This window comes from Panthera leo, chromosome A2, assembly GCF_018350215.1.
Source record: "Panthera leo isolate Ple1 chromosome A2, P.leo_Ple1_pat1.1, whole genome shotgun sequence".
NCBI classification, from domain to species: Eukaryota; Metazoa; Chordata; class Mammalia; order Carnivora; family Felidae; genus Panthera; species Panthera leo.
In genome coordinates, this window is record NC_056680.1 from 3175565 (window position 1) to 3201013 (window position 25449).

Sequence of the window (25449 nt, forward strand, 5' to 3'; positions counted from 1 at the left end):
GAAAAGTCAAGGAAACACATTCTGCCCTGGAGCCCTCCTCCCATCCACTTTAGACTTCTGACCTCCAAACTGCAGGCTAGTAAACGTGTGTGGTTTTAGGACAGGGAGCTTGTGATAATAACCTCGCAGCAGCGACAGGAAGCTCATACACCATCTCAGGGAGCCCTTCTTTCCACTGTCCCAACACTGCCCTGTTGCATTATCCCCAGATCCCTTACCAGGTGTTTGGGTGTGGGAGCTGGTGTATGTGTGTGCAGGGGATGTGTGTACGGGAGCTGGTGTGCGTGCATGTGTGTCTGTGTCTCTGGTGTGTGCAGGGCAGGTGGCTTTGGAGCTGGTGTGCGTGCACGTGCAGGGGAGATGGGTGTGGGAGCTGGTGTGTGTGTGTGCGCGCGCGCGCAGGGGAGGAGGGTGTGGAGCCTGGTCTCTGAGTGTCTGCCGGGGACTCCAGGTAAACTTGGACGGGGTGGCGTCCAGGGTGCTCCTCTGCGGACACGTGCAGCCCGGGGGCGCTGACCCCAGTCCCCAGGTGAGCGGCACGGGAACACGTGTGGGTCCCCGCAGCCCAACACACAGCCTAAGCGCTCAACGCCGACCTCGGTATTCGCGCCAAGAAAGAGCAAACAGTAGGGAATGTCGCGAGCAGCGGCCACGGCGCGTCACGACGGAATACTTAGGAGCCCCTGCTCACCTCTAGGGGGCGGAGCGCCTGCCTTGAACTTCCAATCAGCCGGCTCCCGGAGCTTTTGTTGCCAACTTCCGAGGTTGCAACTCGGAAGAAGAGAGAGCCGGAGTCGGGTCTTGACAGGCGGGGATCTGAGCCAATGAAAAGGGAACCTGCGTATGCTCCAACCAATAATAGAATGAAGGAAGTGACGTCAGCGGAAATACGAGGGACGGTTAAGGAAGTTCGGCGAACCCCGAGCCTAAGCGGTCCTCTGGCCCTTGTGGGAGGAGTAGGAGGCAAAGATGTCGGAGCGAAAAGTTTTAAACGTAAGTATTTGGTGACTGGGGCTTTCTACCCGAGAGGGGACGTCTCGGAGCTCCGGCCTAGGTGGGCCTCCTGTACTTTCCTATTGGAACCTTTTTCTTTTCTCCAACGATCTTCCGCAGGGCGTGGCTTTCAGACACCTCCCAATCACCTTCTGTGAGGGGTGGGCCTTCGCGGTTTTTGGGGGCGGAGCTTAGGCTATTTACCAGGTCACGTCCTCTGATTGGATGTTCCGAAGGGAATTAGCCAATCATTTCCCCTGGGTGGGGGGGTTCGTCTTGAAGAGTATCGGTGTTTTCCCCACGCCACGCCCCAGGGCCGTGGCTCCCGGAAGCCCCGCCCACATACGGGTCTGGCTTTGCTCAGCCCTCGCGTTCTGCTGGCGGGGGAGCCTCCTGCCTGTATTGTGAAACGGGGACTTTTGTGAGGTGGAGGGGGGCTCAGAAGTCAGCATGCGGCTTCTGGAAAAGAGAGCTCTTGAATTTCCAGTTCTTGTCCCCACCCCCCACCCCTCAGAAATGTCAGGGGGTGAGCTCCCCAGCCTGGGGGCGGGGGGGGGGGGTAAGTCCAGGATGTCAGGCCAAGAGCCCAGATCTGCAGGGTCGGTTTGATGCTCCTTCCTGCGGCTCAGCGTTCTAATCTTTTAAACATTCATGTTAGGAATGCACCCCCAGCCCCTTCGCAGTCCAGTTCAGGTGCTGGACTTCGTGTCCCTGAAAGTCCTCCATCCTGAGGATCCAACTGGGAACCGTTTCTCTAATTTACTGGTGGATAGTTCTACGCGCCGGCCGTTGCGCGAGTGGCACGCACATCGCATCAAGGAGGCGGACGGGTTATGTCCATTCAGATGAGAATGAGGCCCAGAGAGAGGGGTGATAGCCACGGGGTGGAGGAGTCCAACCCAGGTCCCTGGATCCGTAACCTATGCACCACTGTACCACTGTTTCCCCCAGAGTCCCGTCCCCGCAGGGACTCAGTTTCCTCCTCTGTGAAATGGGGACGTCGCACCCCGTCTCCTAGAGTCTTTGCAAGGATTCTGTGGGACATGGCAGGTAAAGTGCTCCACGTGGCATCTGGCGCCTAGTAGGTGCCCAAAACACAAGCTGCTGTGTTTTCTGATTGTCCGTTGAAGTTGTTTTTATAACCCCAAACTGCCTTCCCCGTATGCCCCACCTCAGCCTCCCGTGCTGGGGTTAAGACAGCAGAACTGAGGCTGCCGTCGTCAGAAAGGCAGGCTGGCGAGGGTGGACCTTGGCTGGCATCCGGGAACTTGAATCTCAGGCTGGTTCCCACTGTTCCCTGATGAGAATGGTTCCCTGGGCTCAAACTCCGTACGAACAACGTGGTCTACGCTGCGCGTGGGCCCTCCTCCTGGAGTCTAGAACGTCAGAACCTGCGAGGCCGTGGGGCCTGCGTGAACTTCCCTCCGCGAAAACCCTGGGCGCTGGGTCCCCGTGAGCCTCCGTGGGAGACACCGTCTCACGTGTGTTGTCGTATTTCATTACTGGGGTAATCAAGCACGTCCTGTGTGAGCCCGTTGGGAGAAGACCCTGGAACAGTGCGTCTAGTCTCCCCGGACCCCCCCCCCCCCCCCCACACACACACACACACCCTGTTTCCTTTGCTGATTTCTCTCTGTGTCCTTTTGAGTGGTTGCCATAAGTACGAGCGTACGCGGAGTCCTAGGAGCCGTCACACGAAGTCATCAAACCCCAGGGCGGTCCTGGGGACCTGGGTCTGGCGGTCCCCAGAGCCCTTCCCTGTGGCTCAAACAGCTCCCTGCTGCTTTCACTTCCCACAGAAATACTACCCGCCTGACTTTGACCCGTCAAAGATCCCCAAGCTCAAGCTCCCCAAAGATCGGCAGTACGTGGTGAGGTTGATGGCTCCCTTCAACATGAGGTGAGTGCCCCCCCCCCACCCCGTGCGCCTCTTCATGTGCCCCCCCACACATGACAACCCAGTGAGCACGTGACTCGACCAGCCGTCACCTTCCTCAAAGTTCAGGATTAACCCCCCCGGATCTTGATCATTGGTAGTTAAGTGTGTTAAGCGGAGATGGGGCCCTGGGTACTAATTCACCTCCTCACAACAGCCACGCTCCTTCATACCCCAGGACCTTTGCACGGGCGGTTCCTTCTGCCTGGAACCCTCTTCCTTCTTCTCTCACGTGGCTGGTGCTTTCTTCACGCTTCAGGTCTTAGCTTAAATCTCACCCCCTCAGGGACGCGTGGCTGGCTCAGTCTGTAGAGCATGTGACTGTGGATCTCAGGGTTGTGAGTTTGAGCCCCACATTGGGTGTAGAGAATAACAAAAAAATAATAAGTAGCTTAAAAATATGAATATTAAAAAAACAAGAAACCTTTGGGGCACACGAGTGGCTCAGTCAGTTAAACATCTGACTTCGGCTCAGGTTATGATTTCAGGGTTCGTGACTTCACGCCCCGTGTCGGGTGAGCTCGAACCCCACTTGGGGTGAGCCCTGCTTCTCTCTCTCTCTCTCTCTCGCTGTCTCTCTCTTTCTGTCTCTGCTCCTCGTGGGATTCTCTCTCTCTTTCTCTCTCTCTGCTCCTTGCTCACTTACGCGCTCCCTCTCTCAAAAAATTAATTATTTACTTATTTTAATTAAATCTTAAAAAAACAATCTCACCTCCTCGGAGAGGCCCTCCTGCCCCCCATCTGACCCCTTCCGTGATCCCCTCTCCCTCGCAGTCCCCAGATCTTGCCCTCTGCCCTGCTTCCCAGCGACCGCCTCCCCAATGCTGAGTCCTACAGATTTTCACGTTTCCGCATGTAGAAGTTAGATATACCGACCGTCACAGACCCCTGGTTGAGTGAAATTCAGCGTTTATATATTGTTAGTCTGTTTCTCGCTCTCCTTCGTTCATTCGTTTTGTTTTTAATTCAGCAATCACTCTGGGTGCCTGCTGTGTGCCAGGGCCCAGGCTGGGCCCCAGGGATGCTGCGGGGAAGGAGACCGGCAGAGCCCCTGGCCCGCGGAGCCCACAGTCAGAAGCGGTGGAGATAATAACCCAGTGTTCGGGCACATTCACGCCCGGTGTACATGGGACGTGTGAATCAGGCATGAGGGAGGGTGACTGAGTAGGTGTCAGGAAGGGAGGCTGCTTAGCTGATGTGGTCAGGGACACGTCAGAAGACACGCCAGCAGGGCTGGGGTCTGAAAGGTGAAGGGTGTCCTGGGCTCTGTGAAGTGCAGGGCAGAGGCCCGGAGGCGTGTGGCTCCTGTGGCTTCCCTCCTGGTGGCACCGAACCTTGTGGAGGCTAGGATGCCCCATGAGCGCCAGCCAGGCTTCTGGGAGCGTGTGACTGGCGAGTCTCAGAGGGTCTGGATCGTCCGGGTGCTTCCCCAGAAGGGGACCCTGGGACCAAGACCCAGGCAGGTAGGAGGAAGAACGGGCAAGATGGGGGGAATCTGAGGCAGGCTGCCGTGGGAGGGAGGGAGCTCCCCGTCCCTGGAGGTATGCAAGCAGCCATCCGCCAGAATGCCCGAGCATCCGACCGCAGGAACCCGGGTACCGAGCTGGCACAAGTCCCCCTGTCCCGCCCCACAGGTGTAAGACGTGCGGAGAATACATCTACAAGGGCAAGAAGTTCAACGCGCGCAAGGAGACCGTGCAGAACGAGGCCTACCTGGGCCTGCCCATCTTCCGCTTCTACATCAAGTGCACGCGGTGCCTGGCAGAGATCACCTTCAAGGTAGACGCCAGCCGGGCTGGCCCTGCCCCCTCGGGGGCTCCCCGCCCACCCTCTCCCCCCAGGGAGTCCCCCTTTCACTTGATCCCCAGGAAACAGAGGCATTTTGGGGAGTTGTAAGGGCAGAAACGCAGAAGCAACCCACATGTACAGTAACGAGGGACTCGGGGAGCTAGTGACCATGCGGTGAGGAGCTGTACCGCCGGTGACCCTCACGACTGTGCGAGGATTTGGGGGGAGGACGAGGAGAGCCTCCCGCTCTCTCTTCACGTCCTTACGTACTATCTTCTCCCCATACGTTCTTCCCTTTGGGTTAATGAACAAGATTTGGGTAAAATGAAGAAAAAGGACATTGAAAGAATTACATATTTTGATGACTTTGTATTAAAAAATATTTTTTTAACCTTTATTTTTGAGAGAGAGAGACAGAATATGAGCAGGGGAGGGGCAGACAGGGAGGGAGACACAGAATCCAAAGCAGGCTCCAGGCTCCGAGCTGTCAGCACAGAGCCCGAGGCCGGGCTCGAACCCACGAATGGTGAGATCACGACCTGAGCCGAAGTCGGACATCCAGCCGCCCCTAAATTTTTAAAAATTTTTTTAAAGTTTATTTTATTTGCCTTTGAGAAGACAGCGCTAGTGGGGGAGGGGCAGAGAAAGGGAATCCCAAGCAGGCCCCCCCCCCCCCACGCTGACGCTGACGTCGCGGGAGCCGGAGGCGGGGCTCCCACCCACGCACGCGCTGTGAGATCACGACCCCCACCGACCTCAAGAGTCGGACGCTCGCCTGGCCGAGCCACCCAGGCGCCACTGTATGAGTTTGTTTAAAGACCAGAGGCACTGTGGCAAAATGTTCGAAACCGGGCTTCCTGGTGGAGAATTTCAGGCGATTACGTAGCGAGGGGGACATGGAGGGCGGGCGGGTCCCCGTATGAGGTAGACACAGCTCAGACGGGAGTACGGGCCCCGCACCCGCAGATCTGGCCCCCTCCTCTGCCCGGCCGGGCCCCGTGCGTGGAAACGGTCGCTCGGAGGTTTCTTGTACGGCGTCCAGGAGAAGCGCTGCGCGCGCATGCGCGGAGCGATCACCCTCTACCCGGCCCTTTTTGGTTTCGCGCTGCGTAGACGCCGTGTAGATTTCCGCGTTTTCCCCAATGCCACCTTTCCAGCGCGGGGGTCTCGTCCAGGAGCCCAGCTTACATTTCCTCCCTCTCTCCGTTTTATAAATGCAGACAGGGGCACGCTGTGCACGGACGCGATATGTGATTTAGAATTGTGAAAGGCGCGCGCACACACAGCAGAGGCATACGTGTGCGCGCACATGCACACAGCAGACAGGAAGACAGGATGTGCGCAAAGACCCAGAGACTCGTATTTGCAATCGCGGGGAGGGCGGCAGGGGGGCAGAGGGCGGGTAGAGAGAGGTGTGAAAGTCCAGGCTACAGAATTTGGCAGTTTTGGCGAAGAGGACAGGAGCTCTAGAAAGCACCAAACGAGCCGAGTGTTAAGAAAAGGAGGGGCGCCCGAGCGGCTCAGCCGGTTAAGCCTCCGACGTGGGCTCAGGTCGTGATCTCAGGGTGTGTGAGTTCAAACCCCGCGTCGGTCTCTGTGCTGACAGCGCGGAGCCTGGAGCCTGCTTGGGATTCTCTCTCTCTCCCAAAATAAACTAACTAACTAGCTCAACAAGTAAATAAACTTTTTTAAAAAAGGAAAGAAAAGAACAGGCGGGAGGAGGAGTGAAGCATGAGAGAAGGTGTCCCGGGCTGCGGGCTGTGGGCTGCCAGGATCTCTTGACGCCCAAGGACACAGGACTGACGTCTGTCCTCCCCCCCCCCCCCCACACTCCCCCCGCTTTACAGACAGACCCAGAGAACACAGACTACAGCATGGAGCACGGGGCCACCCGGAACTTCCAGGCGGAGAAGCTCCTGGAGGAGGAGGAGAAGCGGGTGCAGAAGGAGCGGGAAGACGAGGAGCTGAACAACCCCATGAAGGTAGAGCCCCCGGGCCGCGGCCCTCCAGGTCACCCCCGCCACCCCCTCCCTGCCGCTCGCGCACCCTGCGTGGTCCCGGGGCTGCGTGTACAGGACCCGACTCCTGGGATCCGCTTGCTAGATTGGCTGCCAGTCACCCTCCGGGAAGAGAGCTCATCCAGGGCCTGCCCTGCCGCCCGAGCCCCCTGATCTGGGTCCGGAGCACTTGGGCCACGTGTGGGAGCAAGCCCGGGGCGGGGGCCACCTGGCAGGCAGCAGTGGGCGGCCCCCAGGAGCTGGGAGCAGCCCCCCCATCCAACAGCCAGCAAGACAGCGGGGCCCTCAGTCCCTCGGCCGCAAGGAACCGATTCCGCCAGCGGCCTGAGCGAGCTCAGAAGAGCAGCCTGGGCCCCCGGTGAGACCACTGGCCCTTGCCGTCAGCCTGGTGAAACCCTGCCGGAGAACCCAGCCGTGCCGCGCGGCACCGGCCTCCTGGCCCACGCTAGCGGGCAGACGGGGAGATTCGTGCTGTTTTAAGCCACTGAGCTGGTGGCAGATGGTCATGCAGCCAGAAGAAGGTGATACAGGGAGGCAGGAGGTCGGACTGGAGAACACAAGGCGCCGTGTTAGCGCGGGAGACTCTGATGGCCGCGGGCCGTGGAGCCCAGAAGCGTGGGAGGCACCGTTCTCTTGAATGTTCGCTGGCTGTGTGGCCTTGGGCAAGGCACTTGGCCTCCCTGTGCCTTGTGTTGCCTTCCTCAGAAAAAAGAGAGCATCTGTGCCCCTTCCGATCTCCCCGACCCGCATGATGCCGGCTATTCCTGCGCCCCTCTGCCAGGTTTCTGAGCTGCCGCGGGGGACCTGATGCGACGGGTTCAGCAGGGTGGCGGGGGCGGGGAGGCGGGCTTGCCTGCGTGGTCGCGTCCATCCTTGTCCGCCCACACTGGCCCCGGGGGTTACAGCCTAGCGAGTCGCCCCAAAACTGCAACTTTACCTAAGAAACATCTGTGATCCTACAGTTTCTGAGGGTCAGGAGCCCCGGGGAGCTGAGCCGGGGTGGGGGGCTCTGGCCCGGGGTCTCTCATGAAGTCGCGGTCAAGCCACATCTTCTGAAGGCTCGACCGAGACACCAGAGGGGCTGTTTCCATGCTGGCGCCCTCAGGGAGCTGGCAGGGGCCTCCGTCTCTGCCACGCGGGTCCCTCCACTGCACTGCCCGAGCCCCCCCCCCCCCCCCGACACTGAGCACCCGCACCACGCAGCACCGCCCTCCCCAAAGCGAGGGATCCAGAAAAGCGGGAAAGGCGCCGCCCTCAGAGCGACAGGCCATCATTCCGTCTTGCTCTGCTCCCTAGGAGCGGGTCACGGAGTGCGGCCCACACTCGCGGGAAGGGAATTCAGGCTCTGCTCTTTCAAGGGAGGAACCTCGAAGAACCGGGGGATATACTTTCAAACCCCCAGGACCGCCACTTCCCAAAGGCTCAGCACAGGGTCACGCGGCCAGGAAGCGGCCAAGGGGGGGCCCCACACCCGGCTGTGCCCGGCTCCGAACGCCCCTGTCTCGGAGACGTGGGCTGGCCTTGCCCCTCCGAGCCTCGACAGAAACGGAGCTATCGCAAGGATTAAGTGACCTTCCGTTTGGAAACATCTCAGCCTGGCACACAACAGTGGCTCAGGGTGTCCGTTTTTAACCTTTTTTGTAACTATTTTTTCAAGTGGGCTCCGTGCCCAGCACGGGGGTTCAGGTCCCAACCCTGACATCCAGCCGCCCGCCCCACTGACTGGGCCGGCCGGGCGCCCCTCCTCTTTGCTATATACATCATTTCATGCTGGAGCCAGGCTGGCAGCCGAGGCCGACTGGCCCCACCACTGACCAGCCACACGGCCTCAGATGACCACTCCCCGTGCCCGGGCCTCGGTGTTCGGAGCTGTGAGATGGGTGCGGCTCGGGCAGGAGGCCCCCGAGCGGGCGCTGTGGATGGAGGCGGGGTGGGGGTGGGGTCTCTCCCGGGCGGGTGCCGAGCCCCACGGCCCCCGCAGGCGCACGCAGCCCGTGTCCTGCCCGCCAGGTGCTGGAGAACCGAACCAAGGACTCCAAGCTGGAAATGGAGGTGCTGGAGAACCTGCAGGAGCTCAAGGACCTGAACCAGCGGCAGGCGCACGTGGACTTTGAGGCCATGCTGCGGCAGCACCGCCTGTCCGAGGAGGAGAGGCAGAAGCGGGAGCAGGAGGAGGACGAAAGGGAGACCGCGTGAGTCGGCCGGGCGGGGCCGGGCGGGGGCCAGGGTGCTCTGACCCCCCTCCGGCCCTGCCTCTGCCTGGAACACCCCCCCTTCCAGGTCTTCCCGGGCTCCCTCAAAGGCCGCCTTCTCCGGGAGGCCTCCCCCATCCCCCCGCGTCTCACTTTCTCAGGGCGTCTGTGTCGGGGTCCCCAAGGCCCCGCCCAGGTTTGGTGATCTGCCAGGAGGAGCCTCAGGCCCGGCCTGCTGTGTTCACACTTTGTGCACGGCACCTACCACCGGGGAACCTTCTCCCGGTTTATGGCCTCCCTCCCTCCCGCCTCCAGAATCTGAGGTGGCTGGGTGTCTGCATTCGCAGGGCCTGGGACAGGGGCACGGAGTAGGTCCCCGTGGCGTGGGCGGGTCGGCGATACGGTGATCCGCAGTGAGAAGGGTGTATGTTTATCTGGCGCTTGCTGAGTGCCGGGCACTGGTTTGAGGTCGTCCTGATCGTTCTGGCAGTCGAGGGACTGCGGTGTGGGGCGCTCCAGGCGCGGTCCCGACCGAGTCACCCGGCCAGGGTTCGGGTTCAGGTAGCTGGTGCCATCGGCCAAGCACTTAACCACTCGCTGTCCTCCGTGGACAGAGATTTTTTTTTTTTTAACGTGTATTTATTTTGAGAGAAAGAGGGAGCACAAGCAGGGGAGGGGCAGAGAGAGGGAGAGCGCGAATCCCAAGCAGGCTCCATACTCAGTGCGGAGCCCGACGCGGGGCTCGATCTCACCGAGGTCAGGACCTGAGCCGAGAATAAGAGCCCGATGCTCACCACACTGAGCCACGCGGCACCCCCAGAGGAGATTGTTTTTAAGGCATTTGTGTGCCCCCACCCCGCCTCCGGCACTCACGGGTGTCAGGAGGGGCAGCGCGCCCCGGCAGGACGTCCCAGGCCCACGTGCCGTCCCACAGGGCCCTGGTGGAGGAAGCCCGGAAACGAAGGCTGTTGGAGGACTCGGATTCAGAAGAGGACGCTGCTCCTCCTGCCCCGCCGCGCCCGGCCCCGCGGCCCAACCCCACCGCCATCCTGGAGGAGGTGAGTGCACGCCCGGACCTGCGCGTGTTCTCGGGTTAATCTGAGAGGGTGGGCCGGGGGTCGGCCTAACCTGGTCTCCAAAGGCCAGACCGCGTGTGTCGTAAGGGCTCAAGTCCGCCGTCGCAGCCCCAAACAGCCCTGGATCTTGCGGGAATGAGTGGCCGTGGTCACGTGCCGGTAAAACTTCACGGTCAAGACGGGCTCTGCTTTACCGGCCGCTGCTTCAGCCGCTGCAACAAGTGAGACCCTCCAAGGTGGAGACCTAAGAACTCCGATGTTTGCCTGTCAGCCCCTCGAAGTTGTTCATTGGCTGGACTAACCTCCTGGCCACATGCAGCTGCAGAGAGCCCGGGAACTGGGGCCTGTAGGCGGCCTGTGCTGGCAGAAAGGAGGGGAGAGAAGGATGTGGCAGGTGGACTTTGCACCACAGCTGTCTTATCCACCAAGGTCAAGGCCACTCTTTTTTTTTTTTTTTTTTTTAACGTGTATTCATTTTTGAGAGACAAGAGACAGCACGTGAGCAGGGGAGGGGCAGAGAGAGAGAGGGAGACACAGATTCCCAAGCAGGCTCCAGGCTCTGAGCTGTCAGCACAGAGCCCGACGCGGGGCTCGAACTCACGAACCGTGAGATCGTGACCCGAGCCAAAGTCGGACGTTTAACCGACTGAGCCGCCCAGGCGCCCCTAGGCCACTCTGGTTTGTTAACTGAAGAAGGGGGTTAATGAGGGAAATCGTTTATTTTCATTTAAACGTATCCGTGGTCCGGCTTACTAGATTGCAAACCCCGCCAGTGGATAGGACCCCAGGTGACAAGGGTTTCAGCTGCACAGGGGTTACTTTTCTCTCCAGCGACAGTTGTGCACAGCCATCCGGATAGGGAAGGTGGCCCCACAGCACGGGGCCCAGGCACCTGCCTTCTTCCTGGTTCTGCTGTCGGCGGGGGTGGGGGGAGGGGGAGGGGGGGTGCCCTCATTGCATGGTGTCCCAGTGCCACCTTCACATCCTGGCCGGAGAGGAGAGGGGCGGGCAGGGGAGGGGGACTTTCCGGGGCCGCCGCACATCCTGCTGCTCACATCCCATTGGTCAGAGCCGAGCCACCTGACCACATCCTGCTGCAAAGGAGGATGGGAAAGGTAGTCTTTCCGTGGGGTAGCCATGCTCCCGCTGAGTTGCCCCTGACGGTCAGCAGAGAGAATGGTTCTGGAGGTCGTGCGCTGTCCTCCGTCAATCTTTGAAGGCTTCATTGATGTCCCGTCCCCCCCAGCCCCGTCACAGGCGTCTTGTTCACGCCTAGTGTGACAACCGACTTTCCTTTTGCACAATATGCCTCCGTCAAGACTTCCCAAACCTTCACCGAGACCCTTACGGAAGCTCATCTGTCCGTCCCTGTGTCCTTGGTTCAGTTTAGGGGCAGTGAGCGCAGCTGGCAGGGACGGGTTTCGAACGAGTGCTCACAAGCGCGGGCGCCGGCCTGCTGTTGGGGGCCGCGTGAGACCGTTCAGTGATGCCGGGTCAGAAAGCTGCTCTGTCCCCCGCTGGGCCGCGTCTGTCCTGGTCGCCGCTCTCGGGGCCCCGGCCAGCACGCAGATTGTGACAGGGCCGCCCGAAGCCCCCTTCGCATCTCTGCCTGTAGCTCCTCCTCCTCGCTCTGATGTCAGCCCGGGTCCCCTCTCTGAGGAGACCTGTCCCCACCGCCCTGTCAACAGTGGCTGCCGTTCTCTCCACTGTCGTGCCACGCTGATGTCCTTCTGTCAAGACGGGTGTTGTCCTGGTGACCTACTCTTGTCCCTCCTCCGTCCTCCCTCAGATGGTGGGCCCCGCGAGGGCAGCTACAGCACCAGGCTCAGACAGGACCTCCTGATCCAGGGGATTCGTTTCTCTGTTTCAACATAACTGACAAAAGGGGTTCCTCCCAGTACGATTGAAGAGCTGGATGTGAGGCTGAGCCCCTTTCTGCCTTCCCCTAACTAGTCCCGAAAGTGGGTGCCTCCGTTTCCCCTCTTTCCATCAAACATATTGATAGAGCATCTTCCTGCCAAGAATTACGTGTGGGCACTGTGGACCCAGTTGTGAACAGGACAGGAGCCCACAGCATGGATGGATGGGGGGGGGATACGTAATGAGGCAGAAAAGGGTGAAAGGGTGCTGGGGGTGTGGAAATACAGCACTCACTTGAGCTTGAACTGTGGAGAAAGGTTTCCCAGAGGAGCCAGTACTTGGGTGGGTATTGAAGGGTGAGTAGGAGTTCGCCAAACGCATTAGAGGAAAAGGGGCATGGCAGGTGGAGTGAACGGAGTGAGTAAAGGCATGGAGGTGAGAAGGTGTGTGACTTAGGATGTGCGGGAGAAGGGGGGATCTGGGACAGCTCACCCACTCGTGTCCCCTCCACTTACCCCCAGGCTCCAAAAGCCAAGAGGAAGGCGGAGAGCTGGGAACGGAGCGTCGGCACCCTTGGCAACAGGCCCCCGCTGTCGGGCCTAGTCGTGGTGAAGAAAACAGATCCGGGTCGCAGCACCAGGCAGGGCCAGGCGTCACCCACCCCCGGTAGGTGCTCCGGGGTCCCGGGATCCGAGCGCAGCACCTCAGAGGGCCGCCAGGTGGCAGCAGCGCCCCCAGTGCTGCTGCCGCGCGCTGGGAACCCGCGGAGGGGGGCGAGGGAGGGGCGCCCCCTACCAGGCGTTCTCGCCTCTCTCCCAGGCCCCAGGAAGAGCGGGAAGGCGGCCGACCCTGCACCCTGGACGCCCGGCACCTCCTCCCTGAGCCAGCTGGGGGCATATTCGGACAGCGAGGACAGCAGCGGCAGCAGCTGAGACCCCTGCCCAGGCCCTTCTCTGGGTCAAGGTCAGGTGTCCGTAGTCAGCTGCTGGTCGGCAGGAGGCCTTGGCACCAACCAGGGCCATGAGCGGACGAACACAAATGTTCTCGGAGGCTGGTCGGGCCAGCGAGGGCTTCCACCCCCGGACTCGGTTTCTCCCCTGTCCCCCCCACCTACCAGCCTTCGGGGCCCTCGGGGTCCCTGGCTCACGCTGCCGCCCTCCTGGCCCTCCTTCCGGGGCTGTGGCATCCCTGGAACAGCCCTCGGCTTCCAGCAGGCTTTTGCGGTACTCCCCGGCCTCCCTTGGATGGCAGGGAGGGGTGGGCGGTGTTTGGGGCCCGCCCCTGTTGCCCCGCCCACGCGCTAGCTCCGCCCCTCCTGCCCCGAAACCTGCAAACCAGTGAAAGGAAGCTGCCGCCTGGCCTGGGCCCTTCCGCCGGCTTCTGAGGCGGGGCCGCGGAAGCACACGTGGCCAGCGTGGGCGCCTGGCTCTCAGAAGCTGTGAGTCGATCAGGGTTTGTTGATCGGCCTGAGTTTGGGGATGATTTGTTATGTAGCGCTAGATAGCTGACACGGTCACGTGACTAGTAAACCTGGTTCCAAAGCTCACGTTCTTTCAAGGCTGCCGGCTGTCAACTCTGGTGTAATTCTCTTCTGCTTCAGCCTCGTCTAGTCGAAGGCCCTGTGTTCCCACCAGCTTCCTTCACAACCTGACACCCCCCCTTCCCCCATCTCTCCTGCCGCTCCTCCCGGGGTCGCGGACGTCAGCCCTCCTCTCACTCATTCACTCGGCATTTGATAACGAGGCTTTGTGCTTCTCGCTGTTTGCGAGATGAAAAGCCCCCACTTTTTCTTTTAATTAAAAAAATCCTTCTAATGTTTATTTTTGAGAGAGAGCGAGAGAACACGAGCGGTGGAGGGGCAGAGAGAGAGAGAGACACACACACACACACACACACAGAACCCGAAGCAGGCTCTGAGCTGTCCGCCCAGAGCCAGACATGGGGCTCGAACCCACAAGCCGTGAGATCGCCACCGCGGGAGCCACCCAGGCGCCCTGAAAAGACCCCGCTTTGGGGGGTCTGCTTTCTGCTTTCCTACGATGGTTTGTGTGCTTTAGTGTGACTTGAGGTGACCTGGGATCCAGCCAGGGCTTCCGATCAGGACCCGGGGGCCTCCGCTGTGAAGACAGGGCCGGTGGGGGGCGGGAGCCTGCTCACCCCCGCCTGGCGAGAAGTGGAGGCTGGAGCGTTTACACCCCGGAAGTCCACGCGTGCTGGGAAGCTGCACACCCCCGCCAGAGGCCGGCACTGCCTGCTTTCCCCACACTCCGCGACGCCCGCGACGCCCCCGACGTGCCTGTTCAGACCAGCGGTGAGGGTAAACCGTCCAGCCCGAAGAGGGCAGGAGGCTGGACCTCTCTGGTTCGCTCCGATTCCTCCCTGCAGACGTCCCCGTTCTGGGGCCACCCTACTTGTAGCCACGTACACGTGCCATCGGTTACCAGGGTGAAGAGTATCGACTCCATCCTCCCGCCTACCTTAGCGAGCCACGGTCGGTGGGCCAAACGTGGCCCACAGCCTAGTTTTGTAAAGTGTTATCGGCACATAGCATGGCTGCTTCGCTCTGCAGTGGCCGAGTTGAGTAGGGAGGACAGGGACTCTGACCCGCAAAGCCACCAGGTCAGCCCACCCCTGCCTGGGTCGCCCAGCTCTGCACTTCCTGCTCCGCTCCCCCAGCCTCCATGGGAGGGTGGCCGGGACCCCTCCTCACCCCGATCCCCAGGCTCACGCTGTGCCCGCGGCCCTGCTGCCTGAAGTCACCCTGAGGACGGCCGCCAGCCGCCCTCTTCTCAGTGGCGCACTGGACGGAGTACGCGGGATCCGGTTGGGTGAGTAATGGGAGCGAACGTTCGTGAAGGACTCAGCATTTGCTAAACCCGTGCCAAGCTGTTGGGCAGATCTACTCATTTAAGTTTCTGAGCTCACGTAGCTTTTTTTTTTTTTTTTTTTTTGAGCGCCTACTTTGTGCCCAGATCTGTTTCAGGCACTGGGACAATGGCAGTGAAGAAAAAACAGTCCCCACTCATAAGGGTGACATTATTTTTGGAAGATGGGGGATAAGATAGTAAACCCACCTAAATATAACAATAAGGTATGAAAGGAAATACGTGTGTGCCGGAGGCCGTGACAACTCTGGGCGAACACACAGCAGGGCGAGATGGCGGCCTGAGGGGTTGCCGGCCCGAGGTGTGTTTATTACCACCCCCCCCCCCCGTATATGCTAATGCCGCCTAACAAGATCTCTCAAAAGGTAGCAGCTGAAAACAACAGAAATGTGGGTGTGGTTCTGCCGGGTTCTCTGCTTCAGGGTCTCGTGGCCGCAACTGAGATGTTGGTCGGGGCTGCGGTCTCATCTGAAGGCCCGTCTGGGGCAGGATCCCCTTCCAAGCCCGCTCACGTGGCTGTTGGCAGGATCTGGCTCCTCACAGGCTCTTGGGCGGAGGCCACCCTCAGGGCGCTTGCCTACAGGGACCTCCGACAGCCAGCTTCAGAAAGCCACCACAGCAGGAGTCTTTGAGAAGTGGTATCCCATCACCTTTGCCCTGTCACTCTGGCCGCAAGCAAGCCGCAGGTTCCGGCCACGTTGACGGGGAAGGGATTACACATGGCTGTGACCACCAGCAGCTTGGGGTCACTGGAGGTCCGCCGAGGGTCTACCTGCCAGGCGCCCTGTCAACAATGAGCTTTGCAAGGGTAGCTGTGTGGACAGGTGTATCCTCAGCACCTAAGACCATCCAGGCACTAAGTAGGTGCTCAATAGATGTTTGTGGCCTAAGTGGGTGTCTCCCCATTCACAGAGGAGGGAGCGGAGGCCCACAGTTCTGCCCGCTCTGTAACCCCTCCCCACCCCCCACTTCGCTGGAACTTTCTTCTATTTCCCTGCAGGCCTTCACGCCTCGTTCTCCCACCCTTTGGCCTGGGAGCAGGTCTGCTCTTGGCCCCGGTTCCCGTGGGGGTGCCCAGGGTCCAGCGGCAGAAGGATAGCATACATCAGTGTCTGGTGTATGTGTGTGCTCGGATCCTGCAGAGCCTCGACCTGCCTCCTCTCCCCCACACCCCCTGCACCCCCCCTCCTGCTCTCCAGAGCCTGCCCTTCCCCCTTTCCCCACGCACTCGCTTGCTCGCTCACTAGCTCCGTGTCTGTCATCCTGGGGAGCTGTCAGGCCTCATCCAGAATCTCCTCCATCAATCCCCTGGGGGCTGCGGTACATCAGAGGAGTTGGTGGGGGTGCCCCCCCCTCCAAACAGCCCGCTCTGCCTGAGCCTGGACTGCACAAAGGGCCCATTTCCCAAGCTCTAACTGGCTCATTCCCGTGAGGGGAGGCTCCTTAGCCAAGGGCTCAGAATGAGCGAGGGACAGGGCCTGGGTTTGCAGCCGCAAGGCTCCAAGGCTATACCTTTAATGACCACGCTCCGCGGCGACTCCTGCAGACAGAGCCTCCAGGGGCTGGGCCGTGCCCCTCCCATCAGATTGGCCACTCGTGATGACACAGCTGTGTCTCTTCCATCGGACTAGGGGCCTTTGAAGTTGGGACCATGCCTCCCCCATCAGATTGGGACTCCTAAAGAGAGGCTCCCGTCTCCTCCATTAGACTAGGGGCACCTAAAAGCAGGGCCACATCTCTCACATCAGAGTAGAAGCCCCTGAGGTCAGAGCCATACCTCCTCCATCAGACTGAATGTTTCAGAGCGTCAGATCATGCCTCCCCTATCAGACTGGGAGCCTATTAGGCAGGCACCTATCCTCCATCAGACTGAGTCTTCTGAGGTAGGAGTGTTTAGGCCTCCCCATGAGCCATCCCCAAGGGTCCTTTCTTATCCTGGTGCCTTGGCTCCCTTCCCACCTCCAGACTGGCTGCTCCATGAGACAAGAGTGACGGGACAGCTCCCAGCCAGGGACCCCATCTGGCTGCTTCTTAAGATCCCATCCACCTAAAGCATATACTGAGCACCTACTGTGTGCCATGCAGTAGAGCATTATTTGGCCATCAGACGAGCGAGGCGCTCACACCTGCTACAACGTGGATGGGCCTTGAAAACGTGACCCAGACACAAAAAGCCACATAGTGTGTGATTCCTTGTGCGTGAAATGGCCAGGGCAGTTCACCCCCAGGAACAGAAAGTGCATCAGAGGTGCCGGGGCCAGAGAAGTGGTGAAAATAGGCAGAGGCTGCTGATGGGGATGGGGTTCCTTTTGGGGGTGATGGGAATGTTCTGGAATTCGTGCTGCCGGTTGCACGATCTTGAGAACATGCCCAAACTGAAACGCACACGCCAAGTGGGTAAACCGTAGGTATGCGAACTGTATCTCAAAAGGAAAAAAACAAAAACAAAAAACAACGTGCCACCAACGGTGTCCCGAAAGCGCTCAACAGAGGTAAGCGGTCATTGTCCCATCTCAGAGACGGGAAAACAGTTGAGGTCACCACCCAAGGTCAGGAGGGCTGGGATTCCAGACACTGAGCCACACCCAGGAGATGCCCCTGATACACTGCCTCTGGGACCACGGGTGCTGGGGGAAGGGAGGCACCCCCAGACCACCCCACCTGCTCCCCACCGTCCACACAGCGGGCCCCCTCCTCTCCCAGTCAAAAAGCGGAAACCCGAGAGTTCATGTGGCTCTTCAAGGGCACGCCGCAAGGTCGCCAGACCCCCAGCCTGGCTGTCGGCATCCACCGTCTCCCGCTCCTCCCTCCTCCCAGAACCCCTTCCCCGCTCCTCTCCTTAGGACGAGGCGGGGGCCGGCCCCAGGAGCAGCCAGCTCAGAAGCGCAGGAAAGTCAAACGCCGTTTGATTCTGCCTCCGGGGCCTCTAATTGCTATTTCTGACACACGCTGTAATTAGAAGGCCCCTTTCAAATATTTATACCTCAGACGGCTCGTATTTATCCGACCGGGAGAGGGCTCGGATTTGATGAGATCTGTCAACGGCTCGTCCCCGAGCTGGGAATTGCCTCGCGGCTGACAGAAAACAGGACAATTACCCGCCGTGCTCCCCGGCAGTCCCTGGGGGGGGACGCTGCCTTGTCGCTGATCGGAGAGGGTGGGGCGGGGTGGGGGCGACCGGATGGGCTGCAGGAGGAGGACCGAGTTCAACAGGTTCATGTGGGCCACACGGCCAAAGCAGAAAAGAGGAAGGCCCATGGGGGCCTCTGCTGCGCCGAGAGGCTTTGCCTCGTCAGCTCTGGACCTCAGTTTCTCGGCCTGCAGAATGGGGCTAACGGTGTGCATGGGGGCGGGAGACGGGGAACCACTAATTCCACAAAGACACTCTGCTGGGTCTCCAGAGCCACCCCGGCCAAACCAAATCAGGCAATGAGCTTGCGGGCTGGCTCTGAGCAAGTCCTCCCCCTCTCTGTGCCTCGGTTTTCCCATGGGGGAAAAAAATAACTCACTCCTTTCCCGCAAGCCTTCCTTGAGCTCCCTGGGGGGCTTCCTGTTAGAAGCCCCACTTTTCAAACCGGGAAAGCAAGGCACAGACAGCATAGACCTTGCTCGACCCACTGTCGTTCTCCAGGGGCATTTTCAACTGTCAGCTCCGGACTTCTCTCTGATCCTCCCCACCCCCCTCCCAGCCACAGGCACCTGCCCGCCCTGGGGGAGGGGGGCACTGGGAGAAGGGAACCTGGAGTCCCATTCTTCCCGATCACCCCTCTCTTCCTTCAGCATTAGCGGGAGCTGAGCAAGCCCCCTTGTGAGGAAAGAAAAGGCCTGTTTGCTCTGGAATTGGCCAGCAGCACACCTCTCTGCTCCCCTTGCCCCAGACCTCTTAGCGTCCTCACCAACCCCCCCTCCCCGCCCCGCACCCCCCCTCCCGGCCCCCGACAGCCGCAGCTGCCAACAGGCAGCCAGGCCAGGCGAGACCCCTCTCGTCTCCGTCCCCCTCCCTGCCTCCACCCCCAGAAGCCACAAAGGGACAGATGCTGAGGACACGCGCCAGGCACAGATAGCATCTCCCTTCCCACGGCCAGCTGCCCCAGCCCCCTTCCCCCAGGCTGCGATTGGTCCCCTGGGGTGGGGGGTGCAGAGAAGCGTCCTCTTGGGAAGGGGACGCCAGGCCCCCGTCCCTTCCCGTCGCCCCTCGCCTGCTTCCGCGGCATCAATATCAATTTCAGCCAGTGACCTCTGGAACAGTCTGCTGGTCAGTTGCGCCGCCAGAGGCTGGCTCAATTTCAACCCTCAACGGTGGTGGCTCTCACCCCCTCTGCCGGTCAGTTTCACCCCTTCTCGCGGCCAAATCCAGACCCCCGTCTCCCGGCCAATTTCCACCTCGCCTCCTCTCCGCGCCCCTCCCCTCCCCGCCCCGTCCCCCGCCTCTGCACCTCTCGCTCTCGTGAGCAAGGTCAGTCCCGTCTGTTCCCACCTCCCGCGCTCCACGCTCGCTCCTGCCAGCCGCGGTCCTCCGGGTCAGTGTCCAGCTGCCGCGGCCTCGGCCCCGCGACTCCCGCCCCGCACCCCCCCTCCCAGCGCGGGCAGCGGCTCCCCTCCCCTCCCAGAACAGCTGAAGGTCTCAGTCACCTCGGAGGGGGGCGCAGGGGGAGCGGAGGGGGCGGGGGAAGCCGCGGAGGGGGAGGCGGGGAAGCCTTGACGTCGCTGCCCGGGACGCGGCTGGGGGCCGGCAGGGGCTGGGGCGTCCGCCCGCGCGCCCCCTCCCCAAAGTCCCACCTCCCGGCCGCGGCGGGTAAAGTCTCTCCGAAAGCGTGAAGGGGGATTGGAGGAGGTTTTATTTCCCTTTGTGCCGGCGGCTGGGGTGGGATCGAGGCGGCCGGGCCGGGGGCCGCGGGACCCGGGCTCCCCCCGGAGCGGAGACGAGCGCAACAAAGGATGCGCCGCGCGGAGGTCACCGTCCCCGTGGCCCAACTTTGCGCGCGGCGCCCGCGCCCCGGGGGAGCCCGCCCGCTGCGCTGAGCACCCAGGCGTCCGGGCTGAGCCGGGGCTGGGGGCGCCCGCGGGCGGCGCTGGCCCCGACCCCAGACCCCAGAAGGGAATCCCGGAGCTTCCCGGAGGCGGCGGGCGGCCGAGCGGCGCACGGGAACCGCGCTTCCCGCGGAAACTCCGCGCGCTTCCGCGGATGCCCCTCGCCCTGGCCCGGCCACCCGGCGCTCGGCGTTCAGGGCCCTGCGGGGCGCCCCCTTTCCGCGCCGTCCTTGCCGAGCCGGGCTAAGGTGGACTTTTGCTCTCCTTCCTCCTCTTCCTCCTCCTCCCCCCCACCCGTCTCCTCCCCCATCCTCCCCGGGAACTCTTCGGAGAAAGGGGGCATGTGGGTCCCCCTCTGACCGTGGCCAGGTTTGGCGTGACACACGCACAAATGGCCAAGTGGCTACGCGACTACCTGAGCTTTGGCGGTCGGAGGCCCCCTCCGCAGCCGCCCACCCCCGACTACACGGAGAGCGACATCCTGAGGGCCTACCGGGAACAGAAGAATCTGGACTTCGAGGACCCCTATGAGGACTCGGAGAGCCGCCTGGAGTCGGACCCCGCCGGCGCCGGGGACTCCAAGGGCCTCGGAGACGCCAAGTACGACTCTCCCAAGCACCGGCTCATCAAGGTGGAAGCTGCAGACACGGCCAGAGCCAAGGTCTTGCTGGGCAGCCCCGGGGAAGAGGTGCGTGGCTGAGTCCCAGAGGTGGGGTGGCCCCAGGAGACCGCGGGGCCGGGAGGGCCAGGCTGGGCTGCCTGGATTTGGGGAAGCTTGTTTCATGGGGAGGCCAGGGCCCCAGCCAGGCCCTCCTCAGTCCTCCACCTGCTGAATGGAGTTTGATATCTGTGCCTTCCCGGTGCACGGCGCTGGTGGTCCCACTGCCTCTCTGGCCCCGCTTTGTCCCCCTGTCCTCCTGTCCCCTGCTCACACCTCTCGTCCTCTCCCCCCCAGCTCCCCAAACAGATCCGAGGGGGTCACCGCCGTACCGCCCTGCCGAGCCCTGGGACATCCTCACCACTATAAGTGCCCCTCCTCCGCTATTTTCCCATTTCACAGAAGTAGACGCTGAGGCTCACAGAAGCATCTGGCCCAAGGTTGCAGGGCCCTAGCTCAGTAGAACTTGACCCAGACCTGCCTCCAATGCCCATGCTTTTTTCAGTATTTTCCCTAGAGGATGAGGGAGCCGGCCCAAACCCTCCGTGGAGACCAAGAAGGATTTGAGGAGGGTTGCCAGAGACTGTGTGAAGAGCCCAGTGGTTTAAGAGCACAGAGAGAGGAAGGAGGGGGCGGGGATTCCGGGAAGCAGACGACCCTGCTTCCTACTCGCCTGCTGTGTGACCCTTAGCAAGTCACTTACCCTCTCTGTGCCTTGCTTTCCTCATCTGACAAGCATTAACTATTATTGAAGGAGGGAGGCAGGGCTGTGTGTCAGAGTCAGAACTGCAGGGAGGCAGAGAGGAGGAGAAGCTGGCGTCTGTGCACAAATCCTGGTGGGTAGGTGGAGAGGACTCCCAACCCCGGCGAAAATGAGCCACGTGGAGCGGAAGGGTTAGATGATTCAGAGAGGGGCGCCATCCCTCCAGAGGGGGTGTCCGCCGCTGGGCTCAGTCTCCCCACTCCCCTCGGGCCACTTCCTTACTTCTCTCTCCAGTCGGAACTCGACACCGAGTACTCAGACCCCTTCGATGCCCAGCCTCACCCGCCACCTTCAGATGACGGCTACATGGAGCCCTACGATGCCCAGAGGGCCGTGAGCGGTGAGTGGGGGGGGGGGGTGAGAGTTTGGGGGCAGGTGGCAGGGTCCCTGGTGGGTGCGGGCACTGACCAGTGTTCTCGGCCTCCCAGAACTGCCGTGCAAGGGGGTGCAGCTGTATGACACCCCCTATGAGGAGCAGGACCGAGAGCCAGGAGATGGGCCCCCTTCTGGAAGGAGACCTCGCCAGAGCCGGCTGCCTCAGGAGGATGAGCGGCCAGCGGATGAGTATGACCAGCCCTGGGAGTGGAAGAAAGACCACATCTCCAAGGCATTTGCAGGTGCCCCTCCGACCCAGGCCTTGCCCTTCCACGGGCCCTGAATGTCCTCACCCTTCCATTTCTTGATCTGGTCTTTTCCCCCTGCTTCAACGTACAAAATAGACCCCAGTCGCCTGCCGCCGTGATAGTTTACTCATTCTCACTGAAGTGTGAAGGACTGATAACCATACATTTCTCTTCCTAGGAGAACTTGTATCTTCCTTGGGAGCAGAAACATCGTTAGAGGGCGATGGAACCGACTCTTTATCCTCAGTGTTGTGCAGGGATAGGCTAGGCCTGGGTTTATGTCACTCGCTTGAGACTTTATCTTTCAGTCTCAGTTGCCTTACCCCTCAAACGGGGGTCATTCTGGCACCTACAGAACAGGGCGCGTGCGAAGTGAGTGGTAGAAAGTGCTGTTGGGGGAGAGGGTAGCATTTCTTAGTAACTGTCATTAGGTGGGCTTGGGGTCAGGTCCTGAGTGGGGGAAGCATGGCCAAGTCTCTGACCTCAGTTTCCTCTTCTGTAAAGAGGGTAACCGTACGGTCAGCTTTAAGAAATAAAATAACGTGGGCCAGAGAGAGTTGTGCAAACCCAGCTTGGCCCCAGAAGTTGTGTGACCTGAGGGACGCTGGGGCTCAGTGCCTCACTCTACCTGTCCATGTCTGGGTGGGGGCGGGGCTCTAGGCTCCAGGACTTGGCCAGAATCTACAGAATGACCACCCCTCCCCTCTAGCCCCGCCCCTTGCTCTCCGATTGGTCCCTCGTGGAGCTGCCCCGCCCCTGCAAGCCAGCACACCTGAGTGACCACACCCCTTTCTTCTGAAGGCCGATTGGTTGCTCCTGCGCCAATCCTGCCCCAGCCCTTAAGCCCGGCCCCACCTACTGGGGACTCTGATAGGTTGCCCAAGCTGGCACCGCCTCCCTACTGAGAGTGCATTGGCTTGCCCCGGTCCCGCCCCTCCCGGGTGGGGGTTGGACTTAACCGTTTCCTCTCTAACCCTCCCCCTCCCCCCTCCAGTGCAGTTTGACGGCCCGGAGTGGGAAAGGACCCCAGGCTCGGCCAAAGAGCTCCGGAAACCCGCACCCAGAAGCCCCCAGCCCGCAGAGCGCGTGGACCCGGCCCTGCCCCTGGAGAAACAGCCGTGAGTGGGAAAGCTCCAGTTGGAGGACCCTCCCCATCCCGTACCAGCTGCAGATTCCTGGGACTCATTCGTTCACTTCAGTTCTTTCCTCTGCCCATCTTCGCTGGGGACCGGAGCCTGCCCCCGTGACAGACACCTAGCTAGGCCATTCCCCCTGGCATCAGATTCTGGGTTCACGTCTCTGCCCTGCGTCTCTTGGCTGTGCAGCTTTGGGCAAGTCGCTTAACCTCTAGGTGCGCAAGCTGGGGGAGTCCGGGTCCTTTCTGTGCCTCTGCAGCCTAGCGGTTCCTCCGGGAAGTCCCTGACAGCCCGCCGAGTCCAGCCCTGAGGGCACCAGCCTGCATGTTTGTCACGGTTGTTCCCAAACCGTGACACAGAACTGACTGGTGAAGAAGGGGGCACCGGGGAGAAGGGTCTTTCTTTGCAAACAACCGCCGAGTCTGTTGGGCGCTCGTCTGCCTTTGAGCCCCCGGCTCGCCACCGCTAACCTCTCCCTGAGCACATTGCAGGGAAATATTCGGGAAAGGTTGCTACAGGTGGGTGGGGATACGGGATGTGGCAAGTCTCGTGAAAGCCCCACGCAAGTGGTTCAGTTTGAGGGATTAGGGAAGGGGACACAGGACACTGGGGACCTCGCCTGGGGAGGCTGTAGAGATCAAGGTCAGGTGTATCTGTTGAACTGGGGGGAGCGGCTCCCCGAGGACCTGGGCTCAGCTGCCTGGAAACCAGGCTCCCCCTGAGAAACCCCGGGGGGAATTTTTGTCACTTGTTTGCCTGGAGGTCACAAGTCCCTGAATCGGCTGTGCCTGCACCAGGCCCCAGGGTGCGTTTGAAGGGGGATGACCCTTGAGGAGACATCTGTCCCCACCCCCTAGGTGGTTCCACGGCCCACTGAGCCGGGCCGATGCCGAGAGCCTCCTGTCGCTCTGCAAGGAAGGCAGCTACCTCGTGCGGCTCAGCGAGACCAGTCCCCAAGACTGCTCCCTGTCCCTCAGGTGAGACCCCAGCCCCCCTGGAGGGACCGAGGGTCGCAGAACTGCCCGCCTCTGGCTTTCGGGTTAATTCGGTGGCAGCCAAGCCTGGGGCCAGCAGCCAGTGGGCGGGGCTTTCGGGGCTGTGGGGGGTGGGGGAGGGCGGGATTCAGGAAAGTGGAGGGGATTTATGGGACCAGTGGGGCGGGCCTTGTAGGGCCAGAGGGCGTGGTCTCCAGTAGATCTAGGATGCGGGTGAGATGTTTCCTTTATTTTTTTTAAGTTTATTTATTTTGAGAGAGAGAGAGAGAGAGAGAGAGAGAGCAAGCGGGGGAGGGGCAGAGAGAGAAAAACGAGAGAATCCCAAGCAGGCTCCAACGAGGGGCTCGAGCTCACGAGCTCACTGTGAGATCACGACCTGAGCCGAAATCGACTCGCAGTTCAACCGCCTGGGCCACCCGGGCGCCCCCAGACCTTTCCTTCCAACTCCTCCAGTCCAAAAGTTGAATTGTATCCGTTTGTGTTCATCGGGGCCAGACTCTCCCAGTGGCCCTTATGGGCATTTCAGTTGGAGATCCCGACTCTACGTGCGTCTCTAAGATTCTAAGTGTGTCGGATTATAACAAGCCCCCAAACTCTGCTGGGCATCCGAGCGTGAGATCCCTAAAAGAACAAGGTTGAAGAGAGCTTGGAGAATAGGTTTCAATCCTGCCCCTGCCACGAGCGCTTCCTTCATGCTAAGGATACAATGATTCTGAGGTTCAAGGTCATTCCATTGGGCAGACAGTTTAGAAAGGAGAGGGACCCCCCGACTGAAGGTTAAGCGGTGGGGAGCCCCGGAAGGGTAGGGCACGGGCTCAGAAGGTTTGTTGAAAAAGCACAGCCTGTGTTCCAGCCTGCCTTTAGGCTCGCAGAGCCTGAGCAGGTCTGGGGTGATCAAGCCGCTCTGCGATGCCTGTCCCCCAGGGGCAGCCAGGGCTTCCTGCACCTGAAGTTCGCACGGACCCGAGAGAACCAGTTCGTGCTGGGTCAGCACAGCGGCCCCTTCGCCAGCGTCCCGGAGCTGGTCCTGCATTACAGCTCCCGGCCGCTGCCCGTGCAGGGCGCTGAGCACCTGGCCCTACTGTACCCGGTGGTCGTGCAGACGCCCTGAGCCCAGGAGCTTCAGCCCCTGCCCTGCACCGCGAGGGCCCAGAGTCGCTGCTGGAGGGAAGCCGGAGGGAGACGCTCGCTGCCCCTCCAAGCCCTGGGCCTTCATCGGGGCCGCTTCTTGGCCCTCTCCCGGGGTCTAGGGTACAGAACTGCGTCTCCCAGCCCTCCTCTGGCCTGGAAAATAAATAAGTTATTGTGCGTTTCAAGTGTCCTTTCTGGGAGGCGGGGATCGCGGCCCCAGGGAAAGAAGGGAGACGGGTCTCCCCCACCCCGGCTGGGGGATGGACCACAACTAAGAGGGCTTGAGGGAAACAGGGAGAGTGAGTATGAAGTCAGATGAAAACCCGGAGAGAGCCGATCCCGGGCAGATACAAAGATGGAGAAA

At 61.0% G+C, this 25449-nt stretch overlaps 2 protein-coding genes across 3 annotated transcripts; both read left to right on the forward strand.

Annotated features, from left to right (window-relative positions):
* Positions 1-809: 809 nt before the first annotated feature.
* On the forward strand, positions 810-13409 carry YJU2 (YJU2 splicing factor homolog). Its single transcript, XM_042928019.1, has 8 exons — positions 810-993; positions 2793-2893; positions 4564-4708; positions 6565-6699; positions 8746-8927; positions 9862-9985; positions 12385-12529; positions 12683-13409. The coding sequence occupies exons 1-8, from the start codon at positions 970-972 to the stop codon at positions 12793-12795; spliced, it is 969 nt and encodes a 322-aa protein (XP_042783953.1). The 5' UTR covers positions 810-969; the 3' UTR covers positions 12796-13409.
* Positions 13410-19766: 6357 nt separating this feature from the next.
* On the forward strand, positions 19767-25266 carry SHD (Src homology 2 domain containing transforming protein D). Of its 2 annotated transcripts, none has more exons than XM_042928021.1 (6): positions 19767-20467; positions 21435-21540; positions 21629-21817; positions 22818-22941; positions 23817-23936; positions 24879-25266. In XM_042928021.1, the coding sequence occupies exons 1-6, from the start codon at positions 20171-20173 to the stop codon at positions 25063-25065; spliced, it is 1023 nt and encodes a 340-aa protein (XP_042783955.1). In that variant the 5' UTR covers positions 19767-20170; the 3' UTR covers positions 25066-25266. The 2 variants fall into 2 exon arrangements, with proteins under 2 accessions (XP_042783955.1, XP_042783956.1); XM_042928022.1 differs by having other exon boundaries at positions 19767-20440.
* Positions 25267-25449: the final 183 nt, after the last annotated feature.